This window comes from Bos indicus, chromosome 1 (assembly GCF_029378745.1).
Source record: "Bos indicus isolate NIAB-ARS_2022 breed Sahiwal x Tharparkar chromosome 1, NIAB-ARS_B.indTharparkar_mat_pri_1.0, whole genome shotgun sequence".
In the NCBI taxonomy this organism is placed as follows: domain Eukaryota; kingdom Metazoa; phylum Chordata; class Mammalia; order Artiodactyla; family Bovidae; genus Bos; species Bos indicus.
Genome location: NC_091760.1, coordinates 117076894 through 117094327, shown reverse-complemented (window position 1 = coordinate 117094327; position 17434 = coordinate 117076894). Strand labels below are relative to the sequence as shown.

At 37.9% G+C, this 17434-nt stretch overlaps 2 protein-coding genes across 8 annotated transcripts in view; one reads left to right on the top strand and one right to left on the bottom strand.

Moving 5' to 3' along the window:
- MED12L (mediator complex subunit 12L) overlaps positions 1-17434 on the top strand; it is a 506270-nt gene that overhangs the window by 440705 nt on the left and 48131 nt on the right. For all 7 annotated transcript variants that reach the window (XM_070768376.1, XM_070768473.1, XM_070768425.1 and 4 more), the window contains 11 exons: positions 1037-1264; positions 1851-1992; positions 3609-3729; positions 4113-4214; positions 4922-5035; positions 8749-8948; positions 11848-12036; positions 12641-12715; positions 12833-13023; positions 13831-13992; positions 16675-16786. In XM_070768376.1, coding sequence (XP_070624477.1) covers positions 1037-1264; positions 1851-1992; positions 3609-3729; positions 4113-4214; positions 4922-5035; positions 8749-8948; positions 11848-12036; positions 12641-12715; positions 12833-13023; positions 13831-13992; positions 16675-16786 — 1636 coding nt within the window. The remainder of the gene's footprint in view (positions 1-1036; positions 1265-1850; positions 1993-3608; positions 3730-4112; positions 4215-4921; positions 5036-8748; positions 8949-11847; positions 12037-12640; positions 12716-12832; positions 13024-13830; positions 13993-16674; positions 16787-17434) is intronic.
- Positions 1-17434, bottom strand: part of P2RY12 (purinergic receptor P2Y12) — a 49451-nt gene that overhangs the window by 27602 nt on the left and 4415 nt on the right. The window lies entirely within an intron of this gene.

Sequence of the window (17434 nt, the reverse complement as noted above, 5' to 3'; positions counted from 1 at the left end):
GATTTTCCAGGCAAGAGTACCAGAATGGGTTGCCAGTGCCTTCTCCGAAAGAGTTTATAGATCTTTTCATTTGTGAGGAAATCATTCCTAGCTACTATTTATATAGGTGCAGAAACAAGGGCATGTCACCTTGATCACAAATAAATTTACTGAAATTTAAAAGGAAAAGATTTTCTGTTGTTTAAAAGAGCTCTTTTATAGAGAAGGTGAAATGTTGTTTACGGACTTGTTATCCACAGCAAGTGGGCAAGGACAGCAAAGTGCACATGGGGACTGAGCTCCGAAATCAGGTCATCCTTCAGCCGTAGCTGCAGAGCAAGATTTGAGAGGATGCTTTCTAATTCCCTTTTATACACTTAGACAATATTCTATATATTATTCTGTATAATTCTGAATATTGTAAACCAGGTTCTTAAAACACCCTAGATACCGCGGAGAAGCACAGCATGATACATTTTTAGGAACAGTATAATGGTTTCTCTACTCTCATAGAATTTGTATTTGTATATTATCTGTATCTGCCTACTAGAATTTAAACTCCTTGAAGGCAGGGAGTGAACTCCTTTTTCCCAGTTAGGCATGGCACATGAACCTCCCTGGATATCCCGAATGGAAAGGAACAGTTTTACAGGATGTATGATTAGGGTTAGAAACACCAAGTTATTCCTGGTGTGTAATCCAATCCATTTTTATTAGTCTTAAGTGACAACACTCACTGTTCAGAGAAGTTGTTGGATGTCTTAGTAGATTATTTTTAAAGTATGTAAAATGTAGAAATGACCTAGAAATTAACAGTAGTACCCAAATGTCTTATTTTTGTTTTGTTCCTCTACCCAATTAGTAACTGTTTATTGAACTAGAACATTCTAGGCACTGTGTCCAATGCTGATTATTGGAAAGTTGGAATCAAGAAGCCATAACGTGAGCTTTCTCTAGGAATACTTTACAGCTGCCATTTAATCTGTCCTTAAATGAAGTCACTTTCTAGTTATTATAGTTTTGTTTTGTCTTTTAACTCTTCTTCTTGTAACCTCAGTAGTGCCTGTTCAAAAGTAAAGCAAACCATATATAACAATGTGATTCCTGCAAATTCTAACTTGCGATGGGATCCAGACTTCATGATGGATTTTATTGAGAATCCCTCGGCCCGTAGCGTCAACTACTCAGTGCTGGGCAAGATCCTTAGTGACAATGCAGCCAATCGCTACAGCTTCGTCTGCAACACTCTCATGAATGTATGTATGGGTCATCAGGATGCTGGAAGGTGAGCTGGGCTTTTTGATTAAACACATGATTGCTACTTTGAAATTCACATCTTTAATTTGAGACATTTGCCTTTGTTTTTTAAATCTTATTTTGTTACTGAGTTTACTTCAGCTCTATTCTGGCTGCTTTTCTTAACCTGGCTTATTGATCTGACGTAAGATGCTCTAGATACAGTCTATCAGTTGTCTGATCGGTTTTCAAAAAGATATATGACAAAAATACCAATGAAAAATACACATAATTTTGGAAATGTTGGATTTAGGTCTTCTTTTTACTTTTTTTAAAAGCATGAATTCATAGGTCAGATTTGTTTACAGAACTAAAAATATGTTAATTGGTATCTGTACTGGTTATTGTTTGTTGCTTGACAGCATTAAATATTAGAAAACGTGTGAAGACATCTCCTTTCTCTTCTGTCCCGTATTCTAGTAGGTAGTTTGTCAAGTGGATTTTTATTATATCCTTGAATCTTAAGAAATTAGTCCCCTGTTCGATGATACTGAAATTATGTGTTCGTTGAGTTTATCCTGTATGAGTATTTTGTCTTTTGTTACTTTCTCCTATGTTCTTTTTTTTCTTTGTAGGATTAATGACATAGCCAATTTCTCCTCCGAGCTGACAGCTTGCTGCACTGTTCTCAGTTCAGAATGGCTGGGGGTCCTGAAGGCTCTTTGTTGTTCTTCAAATCACGTGTGGGGCTTTAATGATGTTCTTTGCACTGTCGATGTAAGTTTTCTGTTTCATTTAAAAACTCAGCTGTGCAACTAAATATTCAATTAGTAACTTTTTTTAGTTGACTCAACTCTTAACTGAAATAATATAAATTGTTTTCTTCTCTCTCTGTAGAAGTGATAAACCAGAGTGTGATTGCCAGGGAAAAGTAAATGAAAAAAAAAAACAAAATAACTAAAATAGCTTAATTTAGAGTGGAGATGCCAGGAGTCTCCTTCTTTGGTAGCTGAGACGTCATGTCTGGTCTCCTCAGGGTAGTCTGGTCGTAGTTGACTAAGTGCCTTGGGTCCTTCACGGTGCAGGGCATAACGTAACTAAAGCAGTTTGCGTTCTGAAGGCAGCCAGTTTGTTTTCTTAAGGTGAGAAAAACTCTCTTTAGAGTATTGGTTCTGTGTGTGGGATTAGGATGTCCAGGCTCAGATTCGTAGGGGTGTCCAGTCTTTTCTTAGTGACTGTGTCCGAGAGTTTTTGAAGAGATGTCCGTTATAAAGTATCACAGGTTTCCTAAGCTATCACATTGCATCAGTGTGTGAATTTCTTAAAAATCCATCTTGATTCTTTATTTCGGCCTGTCACTTCCATCATTTCTTGCAGTAAATCATGTTACATATTAGTGCATCTCATATATAGAAGAACTATATACATTATAAAAACTGCCTCTCAGTTAAGTTTTATTTCCTAGTTCTGGTGTCTGAAGACCACATGGCCAATCCTACTCTATCATGTGGGCACCTCAGATGTAAAACTCATACCTGTGACCTGCTCTTCCAGACAGCAAAGACCCAAATTTCTGTCTTTAACATAGGTCCTTAACCTTTCAGTTGTTTCTTTCTCACTTTACCTCTGCTTGTTCCCTCGTCTGTAAAGTTGGATTTAGCAGTATGAACCTCTAGGTGCTGTGCTCTTTCTCTGTTAATCTCTAACCATAGTTTTTGACTTAACCGGACAACTTAATGTGGAGGCTACCATTACAGCTGTTTTTCTTATTATTTTCTGCCAAAGTCTTGTGAGATCTGTAAAAGGTAGAAGTTTCACTCTGAATGAATGATTTTTTCTCCTGATTCTCCTCTTTCATTTTTCTCCCTCACTCATCTTCACTCTTCTTTAAATTTAGGAGTCGGTGAGAATTTTCACAGTTGTTTTTAAAATTAATTATCTTACAAAATTAAGATTAGTTATTCCTGAAAGAAACACCAAAACACTCACAAGGCTTGTTTTTCAGTTAGGAGAACCTTCTTGTTTTCCATTGCTTCTAATGATCTTACCCTTCAATATCAGATTATACTGTACTTTGCCAAAAAGACTTACTTAATGTTATATCACTTAGAGATATCTTCATTTTGCTGTTTTATTGTTTGGTTTCTCAGTTACATGTACTCCAGGTACAGCTTAGTATTGTCTTAAAGCATTGGGATATGGGTGAACCTCTTTCTTTGTCTTAAAAAATAGAAAAAAGCCTAGAGGGTAATACTCATAAGTGATTTCCCTCTACTGGTTCCTTTTGGGATTTGAGATCTTATTGGTATTGCCTGCGTTCTCTTAGATATTAATCTTAAGATGTTATTCAAAAGGGTGTTAGGTATTAAAACATGTCAATGTTTTTCTTGAAGGTGAGTGACCTTTCATTCCATGATTCATTAGCTACTTTCATTGCTATTCTGATAGCACGACAGTGTTTCTCCCTGGAGGACGTCGTGCAACACGTCGCACTCCCCTCTCTCCTCGCCGCAGGTAAGGCTGCATCCTGGAGCTGCCCTGGTTATTTGCTTGGTGTCTCGATGCTGTGGTCTCTCGCAAGTTGAAGGAGTGACAGGGTAGAATTTGAGTAGACGTGCATTGTGCCGTAATACGTCATCAAGGTAGAGATGGTAGCATTATAATAATTGTTCCAAACAAAGTCACACTGATTTCAATGGAGAAGGTTGGAAACGGCTATTTTAGTACTTGTTTTTAAGAGAGCTCTCACGTTTCTCAGAAAAGAAATAGCCAGTGCTTTACTTTTTACCGTAAGGAGCATTTATTTAAATTATTCCAGAAACTTCAGCTTACGAGAAATGCGGAAGATATGTTCTTCAGTATGTTACAAAACTTGCTTTTAAAATCCTCTCTCCTAGCTTGCGGAGATGCAGATGCAGAGCCTGGGGCAAGAATGACATGCCGTCTCCTGCTTCATCTCTTTCGAGCTCCCCAGGCCTGCCTGTTACCTCAAGCAACTGGTGAGATGACAGTTGAAATCTATCTGATGATGTTTTCATTTGGAGCTTTAGGTTTAACTTGATCAAGTAGGCTGTCCATTCTGTAATCTTCTTCCTGATTTTGGTGGGCTTTTTTCAAGGCGATGAAAGAAAGGGGTTGTCAGCTATTGAGAAAGGTTGTCAGCACCTTTCTTTTATGTAATATCAGGGTGTATTGAGAAACTCACATCAGGAGTTAATAAACAATAAAAATACCTCTGCTCCTTGGCCAAGTCATGCTGGTGGGCAGTGTGATCCTCCAACATACTCTTGTTGGTTAAGAACCATACTCTAGCAGCTTAGGGCAATGGCATTTCATTTATTCTTTTACTAAGGTGAAGGGAATAGGTAAAGAATTCTAGGGATTAGAGTTTAGTGCAGTCTGTTCCTAAAGATCATTTCTATGTAAATGTGTGTGTGACATCAGCAGAAATGGATAAAAGTGCTACTGATTTTTTTTTCAATACATATCTCTGAAGAGCAAAGCCATTGGCTTAATAATTAAAAAAAAAAAAGTACTGGATACTGGCAGTGTCTCTGAGTGAATCCATGAAACATCAATTAAAGCTAGCTAATAGCAATTAAGCGCTCACAACTTAACAATGAAAGGCCCTGCTGACTGTAAGTGGTTACAAACAGTGGTTAATGATGATGATGAATCTGTTAAAGCTTTGTTGGTTTTCTTATAGGCAAACCTTTCCCGGGAATAAGATCGTCTTGTGACAGACACCTCTTAGCTGCTGCTCACAACAGCATTGAAGTAGGAGCCGTGTTTGCTGTCTTAAAAGCAATTATGATGCTTGGTAAGATTATCCTGGCACTGAGCTTGGTTAATCACTAGAAACAGAGGCAAAATAATTTCTATTCAGGTTTAACTCTCGTTAAAATTATTAGAAACGCATTTTTGTTTGTTTATTCTCTTGGAAAAATTAGTTGGTTTTTTCCAAGTGTATGTTCAGTTGGACTCCAAGATGTCTGTCCCTTACTTACAATTCTGGGGGAATTTAAATACTTTTTTTTGTGTGGGATTTTAGCTGCCCATAGGGTTGTTAGGATTTCATTTGTTGGCAGAAGTCACACTTTGTGATGAACTCTGTTGAACTGGTAATCTGTGTAAAGGTTTACATTTCGTGTTACATTACTGGACTAGAATACAAGAAAATCTGGGTTTTACTCTTAGTTTTTCATTGTGATCCTGAAAAAGTTTCTGTCCATCTGCCTTAGTTTTTTTCATGCATCAGGTGATAATTACAATGATATTGATACTGTTGATAAATCAGTATTAGATATCACACTTTTTTTCATTTAATTTATAATGTTCAAGACATCCCTACATCTTTATTGATATGTATTCTCCAGGAATAGTAGTACTATCTTTTCTGTTCATTTACAGTGTAGTACCTTAAAACATTTTTATTCTGTAAATCATTCAGGATTTGAAGGATTGGGAAGGATTCTTGAATTCATACTGCCTAATTTCAACTTAAGGTGCCCTCTTTTGGTCTTGACTAAACAAAAATTACCTCTTATGTTCCAAAGGAACTCCTTTTGGCTAGAACTGAATTTGCTGAGTTTAGATGAATTGTTTTAGGTGAGTCTTAAACGTGTTTTAGAATGTATCCTGACCTTTTTATACCTCTCTTTAAGAAGTGTTGGGGCTTCTCTGGTGGCTCAGATGGTAAAGAATCTGCCTGCAATGCAGGAGATCCAGGTTCGATCCCTGGGTTGGGACGATCCCCTGGAGAAGGAAAAAGCAACCCACTCTAGTATTCTTGCCTGGAGAATCCCATGGACAGAGAAGACTGGTGGGCTACAGTTCATGGGGTCGCAAACAGTCAGACACGACTGAGCAAACAACACTTAAGTATTGTTAGGTGATGATGAGGGTAGATAACAAGAGTTTTCATAAACTAAAGTTCACCTTAACACACACACACACACACACACTCCTATTGAAATGCCCAGGGATTTTGTATTTGAAATGGAAAGGTAGAGCCGTATGGAGGCCACAGCCTCTCCTCTGAGCTCTTAGTACTATACTGCCAACATTAAATGCTCATTTCAGTAAGATTTCTCTACTTTTAATATGTTTGAAAGGAAAGCTGGCCAGTCACTTCTATTTAATAAATAAATATAGGGACTAAGCAATCAGGGACTGACGTTTTTTTACTGTGGTATTTCCAATGCCCATCAGGGAAAGATTTTCCATAAGCTAATGTTGAAAGTGTGAATGCATATGTGATAGACATTTTCATAGGAGAAACCAAAATGTGTACCATAGAAACATTATATTATCCCCTTGATTTGTGGGACTGGTTTAATCCCAAGTATAATTTGCAACTTCTTTAAGTATACATATTTTAATATCAGTGCCTAATCACCAGTTTATTTTTATCTCATGGCCTTTCCTTGACCTTTTTAATTGGCCCCAGTTCTTGGTGGATTCTATATCTTCCTAAGTGATAGAGGGTTCTTCAGGTCTGAGAAGTCAGGATGAGGCTTGTTGAATGTCAACAGACCCTCGGACCAGGCAGGCACTGAACACTGTGTCTGTTTTATTGTCTCTGCCACTGCAGAAGCTTCTAGCACAGCCCTCCTGACCTCAGTCATCCTAACATCTAAATTGAATAAGGATCTCCTAGACTGGGGCTGGCAGAGGTGTTTGTTTCCTTGTTTTTGCAATTTTATTTACCTCACAGTGTTCTTATCAAAGTGTTCTCTCAAGTGCTGTCAACTAGGATCTATTTTGAGTTAGGGAGATAGGACTGTTTTATAGAATTCAATTTCTAATTTCTCTAGTAGTTTAAGTTGTGGAAATAGTTGTTTATAGGGCTTCCCTGGTGGCTCAGTGGTAAAGAACACCCTGCCAACTCAGGAGACATGGATTCTACCCCTGGGCCAGAAAGATTGCCTGGAATAGGAAATGACAACCCACTCTAGTATTCTTGCCTGGCCTGGCGGGCTACAGTCCGTGGGGTTGCGAAGAGTCGGACATGACAGAGCACGCATGCACATGATGTTTACGGGCTTCCCTGGGGGCTCAGTGGTAAAGAATCTGCCTGACAATGCAGGAGACTTGGGTTCCATCCTTGAGTCCTGAAGATCTCTTGGAGAAGTAAATGGCAACCCACTCCAGTATTCTTGCCAGGGAAATCCCACGGAGAGTGGAGCCTAGTGGGCTATAGTCCATGGGGTCGCAGAGTTGGACACAACTTAGTGACTAAATAACAATAGCAACAATAGTTGTTTATATCTTCTAAGGTTGGAAATAGCATGCTAAATGTTGGTACATGTAGAATTCAGTCTTTGTTCCAGCTTTTGAAGAGCTTTGTTGAATTAAATAAATGCCCATGAGTGAAGTGAACTTGGTGCTTTTTTGCGTAAACATTTGAATGAGAAATGTATAATATGTGATAAGATACTGAGTTGAAATGTATTATGTGTTCCTCCCTCCCCTTAAGATTTTTTAAGTAACCATTTAGTAAGCAATTCGATTTTTAAAATTCAGCAGAGTCAAAAGTTTTTCTTGGCTGACTTACGGGTTTTAAAAGGCTTTTTGCACTGACCTGGGGTTGGTTTCCCTTACAGTGAAGTAAGTGAGAGCTTTATCTAAACTCATTTGTTGGTTACTCAATGCTTGTGATCTTTGTGGGTAAATAGATAAGAGTTTGGAGGCTCTGTTTCCATTTGGCAGTCTTTTTTTTTTTTTTTAACCAAATTACATTAATTTTTCACTTTTAAAATATGACAAATTTTTGTCTTTCATGGCTAGAGAATATTTCTTATTTCTGGCTATTCAATAATTCTGCTCAGTTTTCCCCTCAGAACTTTGTTGTGAGGAAAACACTTTCCTGAGCTTCATTTTACTAAGTATATGAGAGGCTGATCAGGTGAGGTTTTCTAATTTGGATGTTTACAAAGAGGAAAGTGAAAGACATGGGTTATTCAATGAATGCCCTATTTTCCAGGGCTTCCTTAGTATGCATTGCCCTTTTCCATTCCCAGGGAAATAAATCTCTCTTGTCAAGAAGTTGATAGTAAGGTGGGCTAAGGCAAAACTTTTCTCTTGACCTATGGATAGAAAATAAGTCATTCATTGTAAGAGAAGAAATGAAAAAGGGACATCTAGAAGGGTGAGTAACCCATTTTTTCCTTGTCTATATAAGTCAAATGAATTTGCATACATTTGTGCTTGAAATATTGGTGAAATCAATGTTCTGTGATTATTAAGTGTGATTCATAATAGCCTTTCCAAGTTTGGTGAAAGTATACTTAATTCTATAAATGAAATAAAAAATGAGCCTTGAACTTGTTTTTTTTCCCGTGTCTGATAGAACTTCTCAGTGTTCTAGCATTTACTGTCTTGATCCCTTCTCTTTGTTGCTGAACAACTTACTTTGCAATAATGATCCCATTCGTGCATTTTAAATCTCTGAATGCTTGCCTTATTTATTTTCCAAATATTTGGCAATATTTTGAATTTCTATGATTTTGCTTTTGTGATTCTGTTATGTAGGAGATGCCAAAATTGGCAATAACAGTGTCAGCTCTTTAAAAAATGATGACTTCACCATGAGGGGTTTACGACGTGATGGGAATGCTGAGGATATCTGGACTGCCTCACAAAATTCAAAATCCTGTGGGAAAAGCATTTCCATAGAAACGGCCAATTTAAGAGAATATGCTAGATATGTACTGAGGACCATCTGTCAACAGGTATTTTTCAGGTTTAATTTGCCTTTAACTTTGAGTGTGTTACTGTTCTTTTGGAGAGAAAGGCCCACTACTGTAGGGAACTTGTACATAGATAGTCCTCTTTTGCCTTCTCACTTTATTTTGAAATAATTTAAAGTTTTCTGAAAAGTTGTAATAATTTATAAAGAAGTCTAGTATACCCTATACACAGATTCCCTAATTTTTTATATTTTACCATGTTTGCTTTATAATTCTATTTGTGTTTGTGTGAGTATGGTCCTCATATACTTTTTACTTCTTATATTTTTACTTAAGCATTTGAGAGGAGATAGACTACATTGTTCTTTTTTACTTTTTAATATTTCAGCATTTATTAACATAACTAAAATACAGGATTTAAAAGGAAGGAAATTTAGCATTGGTATCTTAAGGTTTTCTCACCTACAGGCCACATTCCAGTTTGGTCAGTTTTCCCAATAATCTTGGCCTTGTCTTTAGTTTCCTGTAGGTTAGTGTCAGAGTATGCATTCCTCACCATGATACTGTAGAGTGTGCTATATTCTTCTCAGGTAATCACATCCAAAGGACCTGAGGCCCATTTGTACCTCATTGGTGATGTTAGTTTTGATTAGGCTATCTCCGCTGTATTTTTTTTTTTTTTAATTTTTGTTTTGTATAGTTACCATTTTTCCCCTTGGAATTAGTAAACAGTTTGGGGGACAGTCTCTGAGACAGTGCAAGTTTTCCGCTTCCCATCAAACTCCCTCACGTCCCACAGAGCATCCATTGTGATTCTTGTCTAAACCAGTCTTTACTGTGACGGTTGCAAGATGGCTTTTCCCAACTCCTCCATTTTTTTCACATTTATCAGTTTGCATTCTACTCTAAGGGAAAGCCTAACCTTTTCTGCCTTCCCTTCCTTTCTTCCACTTATTTATTATCCACAAAAGTTACAGTCCTCAGTTATTTTCATGTTCAAATTGTTCCAGATTTGTCCAGAAGTGGGAATCTTTTCATGCTGACTCTTGTGTTATTTTCGCAACTCTCTCGCCCTTTCTTTTTTAATAACAAGTATTTTCTTTCTTTCTGGCCTGTCTTATATAACTCATCTTTTCATGGAACCTTGGTTCTGTTTAGAAGAAGATGCTGTTTAGAAACCAAGATCTGATTTCTGTGTGTGCTTATTGCTGTGGGCAATGTGCGTTTATTGCTTCTAGGCCCTTTTAGCAGACAGAGCTGGGGGAAAAAAGCATCCGTATACATAAATGTGTGTGTGTATAGTCATGAGTTTATACTGATACCTCCAGTTCTGATCAAACAGCTTAAGTTTTTGTTAGCATCCCTTCAATCTGTGTTGAAAGTGCTCTCTTCCATAGTAAGAGTCCTGGATACCAGTAACATCAATCATTTACTGATTTGTTGAATTCTACAATACACCTGAAGTAGTTTTAGAATTATTACACCTATACTGCTATGAAAAAATGAGTCTCCTAAAAGGAGTTGAGAATTTGCTTATATTATAATTCTTTTTTCCTTAAGGTTTTACTGTATTGTGTTAAAAAGTTATTTGACCTTTCTTTTTCAGTATGGATATATTACTCACTTGAAATAGAATTGATTTCATTTGGTTTTGTTTGTGTTCAGTTTCTATTTCTTTTCCTACCATATCTATCTTTAGAATACCATACTCCCAAAGGTCAGCTGGAGTTTCCTGGTGGGCTCAGCATTAAAGAATCTACCTTCCAATGCAGGAGATATGGGTTCGATCCCTGGGTAGGGAAGATCCCCTGGAGAAGGAAATGGCAACCCACTCCAGTATTCTTGCCTGGGAAATCCCATGGGCAGTGGAGCTGGGTGGGCTACAGTCCATGGGGTCACAAAGAGTGGGACACAGCTTAGTGACTAACAATAGCAACAACTAAACAACAGAAAAGGTCAGTCTACTGGCGAGAAGGTATGCTCAGAGATGTACAGCTCTTTCCCTCATCTTTTCTACACTGTGTTCCTCCCTGCCCTAAGTAATCAGTTTCATTATTTTCTGATTTATCTTTCCAATTTTTATTAAATTCTCCTTTCCTATTAGAAAAAAAAGGCATACCTATATGCTCTTTTTCACTTTGCCATTGGTATAATATAATGTTGAGTCATGTTTTTCTTAGAGTATACTGTAATCATGGTAAAAGTAAACTATTAGTCATATATATGTTGAGAGTGTGCCGAGTTGTGCATTGGTTTCTAATTGTGGGTGCGCATTGGAGTCACGTGGAGAGTTTAAAAACATTTTGATGATTAAGAAATTACTGATGTCTGGATAGCATTACTGAGATTGATTAATTGCTGTGATATGGGGCCTGATCATCCTTGACTCAGCAATTGTACTTGTAAGAAATTATCCTAAGAGCATAATTGTACACAGAACAGATGTGCACAAGTATTTATAAAGGTAACATTATTCATAATGATATCAAAAAGGAAGACAGTTTTCTCAGTGTTCTACTATGTCCTGTCTATTAGTGGGATATATTACAGTGCATTCCATAAAAGTGAGGGATACATATTATCCCTAGTGATACATAGAATCACTGCTGTTACATAGCAAGTTAAAAAAAATGATTCCAAAACAGTACTTAGAGCAATTTTCATTCTCCAACTGAAAATACATACTAGTGTTTTCTTTACTGAGCTTTCTCCCCCACCTCCTTTTTTATTTTTTTGCATATTTCTTTCTTGCATTCCTTTTTAAAAAAATTTTTGTAACCAAGATTCTACTTTATATTTTTAAGAAGTCAAAATACTGGAAAATTTCTAAGCCTTTCCCTCCTACTTTTTCCATCTATTATTTTTTAAATGGAAAATTTCCTGTCCACTTTCTGTTGTGAGCCATGAGTTTAGTACAATCTAATTGCCTTCTTATTTTTAGGAATGGGTAGGAGAACATTGTTTAAAAGAACCTGAGAGATTATGCACAGACAAAGAACTTATTCTGGACCCTGTGCTCTCAAATATGCAAGCACAGAAATTACTGCAGCTGATCTGTTATCCTCATGGCATTAAGGAATGTACGGAGGGGGACAACCTCCAAAGACAGCACATTAAACGCATTCTTCAGGTGAGTGAAAATAGTCTATAGACTGTGTTTCTGTCATTTTGACATGTTTTTTGTGTTTATAACAGGAGTTACTGCCTCTCTCTTGTCATTGCTAGCTAATTCTTAACTTTAATTAATTCTGATTTTTATTCCCCCAACTTTCCATTTTGTGTAACAGCCACATTTTATTGCTGGGTAAATACGCCCACTGCAAATCGTATCAACCATTATGTATCTATAAGTGCAAATATGTTAATTCGTATCAATATTTATCGTGTTTACATGAGAAATAAGCTTTGTAGGAGGACTGTCTTCATTATGTTATTCATAAGATATCAAAATCATTTTGTAATGGAGTTGTTTAGATAGACTTTGGGAAAAGAAATGATTGTCTTACTCATTTCTAATGCCTAGCTGAGTAAGGCACATTATTTTAATGTTGCTGTTTTTTCCTTTGTCCCTATAATGAGCATATGAAATAGACTTGGAAGCCTTTTGTGTCATATGAATCCCTTTATTGTGTGTAATCATTTCTCTGTTGTTTTGAGAAAGAGAATACTGCAGGGGATTCTTATACTTTAAGACATGTTTGGTATTCTTAACATGCTAACTCCATTTTCCCCAGAATCTTGAGCAGTGGACGCTGAGGCAGTCCTGGCTGGAGCTTCAGTTAATGATCAAACAGTGCTTGAAGGACCCTGTGAGTACATTCAGGAAAGCATGAACGTGTGTGACATGTTATGAAAAGCAACACAGCATTGATGCTTGTGGATAAAGTGAAACACAGGGGCGCTTGTTTTCTCATGTCTGACTCCAGGGCTCTGGTTCGGTGGCTGAAATGAACAACCTGCTGGACAATATTGCCAAGGCAACAATAGAGGTGTTCCAGCAGTCCGCTGACCTAAACAATAACTCTTCTAATGCTGGCATGGGCCTCTTCAACCCAAATGGAATTGGAAGTACTGATACAAGTAGCACGAGACAGAATGGAATAAAGACATTTCTAAGGTATTTTTTTTTTCCTGTGGTTTTACTAAGCTGTCATTCATTTTTCACATGTAACTGCACATTTTACTTGGATAATGCAGACTTTTTTTTCATAAAGCTGCAGGAATGTGAGGAAAATAATTGCTTGTAAGTGTCCATTGTCATTATTTAATATGTTAAAGGGCCATGCTGCTGGGCTGCACGGTAGCGGAGCATTCCACATATGCGGTTGAGCAGGCCCAGACTCCTTAGAACCACAGTTTACGCTCCAGAGGGGTGAATTTCTTTCATGTGCCCTGAGGCTGCCCTATTCCATGGTAGTCCTAACTTAGGAAACACTCTTTCTGCCATCTTTTTAAATTGGCAGTTTTGCTCAAATGATAATTACAAAAGGCAGATAGACTTGTATTTCATCATTTTGGTGTAAAGTACAACTGGTGAATTTGGTTATTTATATGCTTAAATGTAATCAGAACATTTCATATTTTAACCATGAGAGAAAGGTATATTGCTTGTTAGACAAAAGGACTGTTAGTGTTCAGAAAGCCAGAATCATAGAAAAACACTTTTCCAGACTTAAAAAAAAGTTGAGCTATAGTATCCTTGCAGAATCCCACCTTTTAGTGCTTTCCATAAGCACGAAGAGTGTGTGCCAATGTCTGGTATTTGGTGAGAGGAAACAGTATAGAAGTGAAAGGCAAATGTTAGAATAACCCATGTGTCCTGTGAATGTAAGTTTTGCTTTGGAGTTTCGATCAGAACTGTGAGAGCAGAGGAAAAGGATGCCTTGGGTCTATCCTTGGGTATAATACCTGTTTCCAATTTTAGTTCCTCTGAACGCAGGGGTGTGTGGCTGGTGGCCCCCCTAATTGCCAGGCTGCCGACTTCTGTGCAGGGAAGAGTGTTGAAAGCAGCTGGGGAAGAGCTGGAGAAAGGACAGCACTTGGGTTCTTCTTCCAAAAAGGAAAGAGACAGACAAAAGCAGAAAAGGTATGGCTGGAAGTTTTGTTTCTATGTGAGTGGTTAAAGAATGGTTGAGAAAATTCAATGGCCTACAGATGTACATGCTCACTGTACTCTGCTGTTGGTGGTTATTAGTAGTTGCTAAGTCATGTCTGACTCTTTGTGACCCCATGGACTACAGCATGCCAGGCTTCTCTGTCCTCCTCTATCTCCTGGAGTTTGCGCAAATTCATGTCCATTGAGTCTGTGATGCTATCTAACCATCTCATCCTCTGCCACCCCCTACTTGTCTTGCCCTTGATCTTTCCCAGCATCAGGGTCTTTTCCAATGAGTCGACTCTGCATCAGGTGGCTGAAGTATTGGAGCTTCAGCATCAGTCCTTCCAATGAACGTTCAGAGTTGATTTCCTTTAGGATTGACTGGTTTGATCTCCTTGCAGTCTAGGGGACTCTCAGGAGTCTTCTCCAGCACCATAATTTGAAGGCATCAATTCTTCTGCCCTCAGCCTTCGTTATGGTCCAACTCTCACATCCATACATGACTACTGGAAAGAACATAGCTTTGACTATACTGACCTTTGTCTACAAAGTGATGTTTCTGCTTTTTAATACACTGTCTAGGTTTGTTATAGTCCTTGTACTCAGAGTCCACTGAAATTTCGTCTTTGTGTGGAATTGAAAATAATCTGATAGGCCAAGTTCTGTTACATAAAGTTTCCAGATTATAATATGTAATGCAGTAGCATTCAATTCTGCCTGTGTACCCTAATCACTGCTGCACTATTAAAAATACTGACTTCTCAGCTCTGCTTCAGACCTGCTGAATCAGATCTGTATATCCACAGTCCCTGTATTCAGCAGTTGTTTGGGTTTTTTCTTGTTATTTAGGTACTTATGCTTAAATTTCATGGAATAATTTATACTTCTGTCATGCTGCATCTTGAAATAAGTTACTAATATTTTTAACATTTAGGGCTCTTGTTCTAGCCTGTATATTAGGCTAGATCCTAATATATAGGATCCTCCAAATTGAATCTTCCAAGTTGAATGTTTTTTAAGTTTTGTGGCCTGGAAAATGTTTAAGTAATTATATTAGGAAAATGATTATGTTACTGAAAAAGAACATAAACACATTCTAATGTAAAACCATGATGAATTTAGCACCTCAGAGATAAAAGGAAATTCCTAACATAAAAATTCTGAGCATTCTGAACATTTGGGGTTTCTTATGCCCTAATCAGTAATGATTTCTAATGACCTAATTGGTGGCTGTCATTTACTAAGCCCTTATGAAATGTCAGCCTCAAGATAGAATTCATTACATACGTATGTGAACTTTTAAAATCTCCTAGCAGTCATACTGAGGTGCTTTCATTATGTCCTTTTTACAGAAGAAGAAACTGAGGTACTAGAAAGTTAAGTATATTTATCAAGGACACATAGCTAAGGAGGCGTGAAGCTGAAACCCAGGTGTCTGGCCTCTGAGTCTGTGCTCTTAACTAAAGTACATTTGGGTATTGGCCTAGCTTTGCACATATGTTGCTTGGCATCTGGTTCTTCATCCCCTTTGCCAGTATTTATTAACCAACCAGATAACTCAATTTTAATTCTCAAAGTTGACTGGCTAACGATGGCATGTACATTGCCTCACTTCCCACAGGAATCCTAGATGCTAATGTAGAGATTGAAGATGGCTCTTCCTAAGTCAGTCTCTCTAAGCTCTGCTAGTGTAAAATGAAGCGGATTGAAATATTTTGACCTCAATCTCATTTTAAGAAATCTTTCTTTGCAGTGTAGAAAAATTAGTTTATCAATATGTCAGCTGTTTCTGATCATGTAAGAAATAGGACTAAAATGCCAATTTAAAATAAAATTTTAAAATCAAATATCTTAAAACTCTTTTACAAGTCAAGCCTGTGGGATGTAGTGGAGCTGTGCACTAGGTCACTGGCCGGCAGAATGGTTTTAGAGGCCTCAGACCTTGGTGCTCATCTCGCTTCTACTCATGCCCATCTAATTGGTCTTGAGAAATGTGCTGAAAAGCAACACAAGCACAGCAATCCTAATAGGCCTGTTTCCTGGACCCTAAAATACGAATGGTGGCTCAGTGGTAAAGAATCTGCCAGCAATACAGGAGACAGGTTTGCTCCCTGGGTTGAGAAGATCCCCTGAAAAAGGAAATGGCAACCCATTCCAGTATTCTTGCCTGGAAAATCTCATGGGCAGAGGAGCCTGGTGGGCTAAAGTAGATGGGATTGCAAAGAATCAGACGTGACTTTAGTAACTAAACAACAACAAAATATAAATACTGTGTGAGAGAAATTTAAAAGTTTTTCTTTTTATTCTGTGTATACAGTGATATTCCTCCTGCTATGTATCTTTAAGTTCAGTTTACTGATACAAACCATACATTCTCTTCTTCCTCCCCCCACCCCCCAACTCAGATGCAGTATGAATTTATGCTCATTTGCAGATGCCTTCAAGGGCAAGAGAACATATTAAATTATTTACAAGCATTACAGTGGTTTTAAACCTTATTAGTTAGAGATATGATTTAACTTTTCAAGTAGTCTTGGCTATTTACTACTTCCCTCCCTTTTCTAATAGTAAAATAAATAAGAGCCAGTAACCCGAGGGCAGGAAATCAGTGTTGCACAGGAAGTAATCTGTTCTTTCTAACCAGATCTGCTGTTATTACTTCCTTTATAGTATGTCTCTTTTGAGTCAACAACCATTCCTCTCACTGGTCCTTACCTGCCTTAAGGGACAAGATGAACAACGAGAAGGCCTTCTAACATCTCTGCAGAATCAAGTTAACCAGGTAAAGTACAGTAGAATATTGAGCTAGGCAAGTATTTTCCTAATGGCATTCATTTGTTTTCCTTTCAAACACTGAGCTTAAACTAATAAGGGCAAAGCATGTTTTGATTAGATGCAGGAAAGCACCACCCATGTCCTGTTCTCCTACCCGGCATTCTGGTCACCATCAGATTAGCAATAGTATAATAAGAATTAGGCATTGGATAGATGTCTATAAAAGTTACATTTTTCAGACTGTACATAACTTTGTCATATCTGTTCCTCTCCTGACTTTGTCTTTTAGGAGAGGTCCTGGAGCAATCTGTGTTGCAGGGCCCATGTCAGTAACAAAGAGAGCCTGCCCGCTCTCCAGATCTTCTACTGGGCTTCCACATGGCAGGGAAAGTCTCAGCTTGAGCTCTGTAGGTTCAAAACTCAGTTTTACTGCCAGAACCAGAGTGATGCTGGTCTAGGGCACAAGATGTGTGCATGCTTGCACACACTACATCGCTTTAGTTGTGTCCGACTCTTTGCAACCCTGTGGACTGTAACCCATCAGGCTCTCCTGTCCATGGGATTCTCCAGGCAAGAATACTGGAGTGGATTGCCTTGTCCTCCTCCAGGGGCCTTCCCAACCCAAGGATTGAACCTGCATCTCATGAATCTCAGG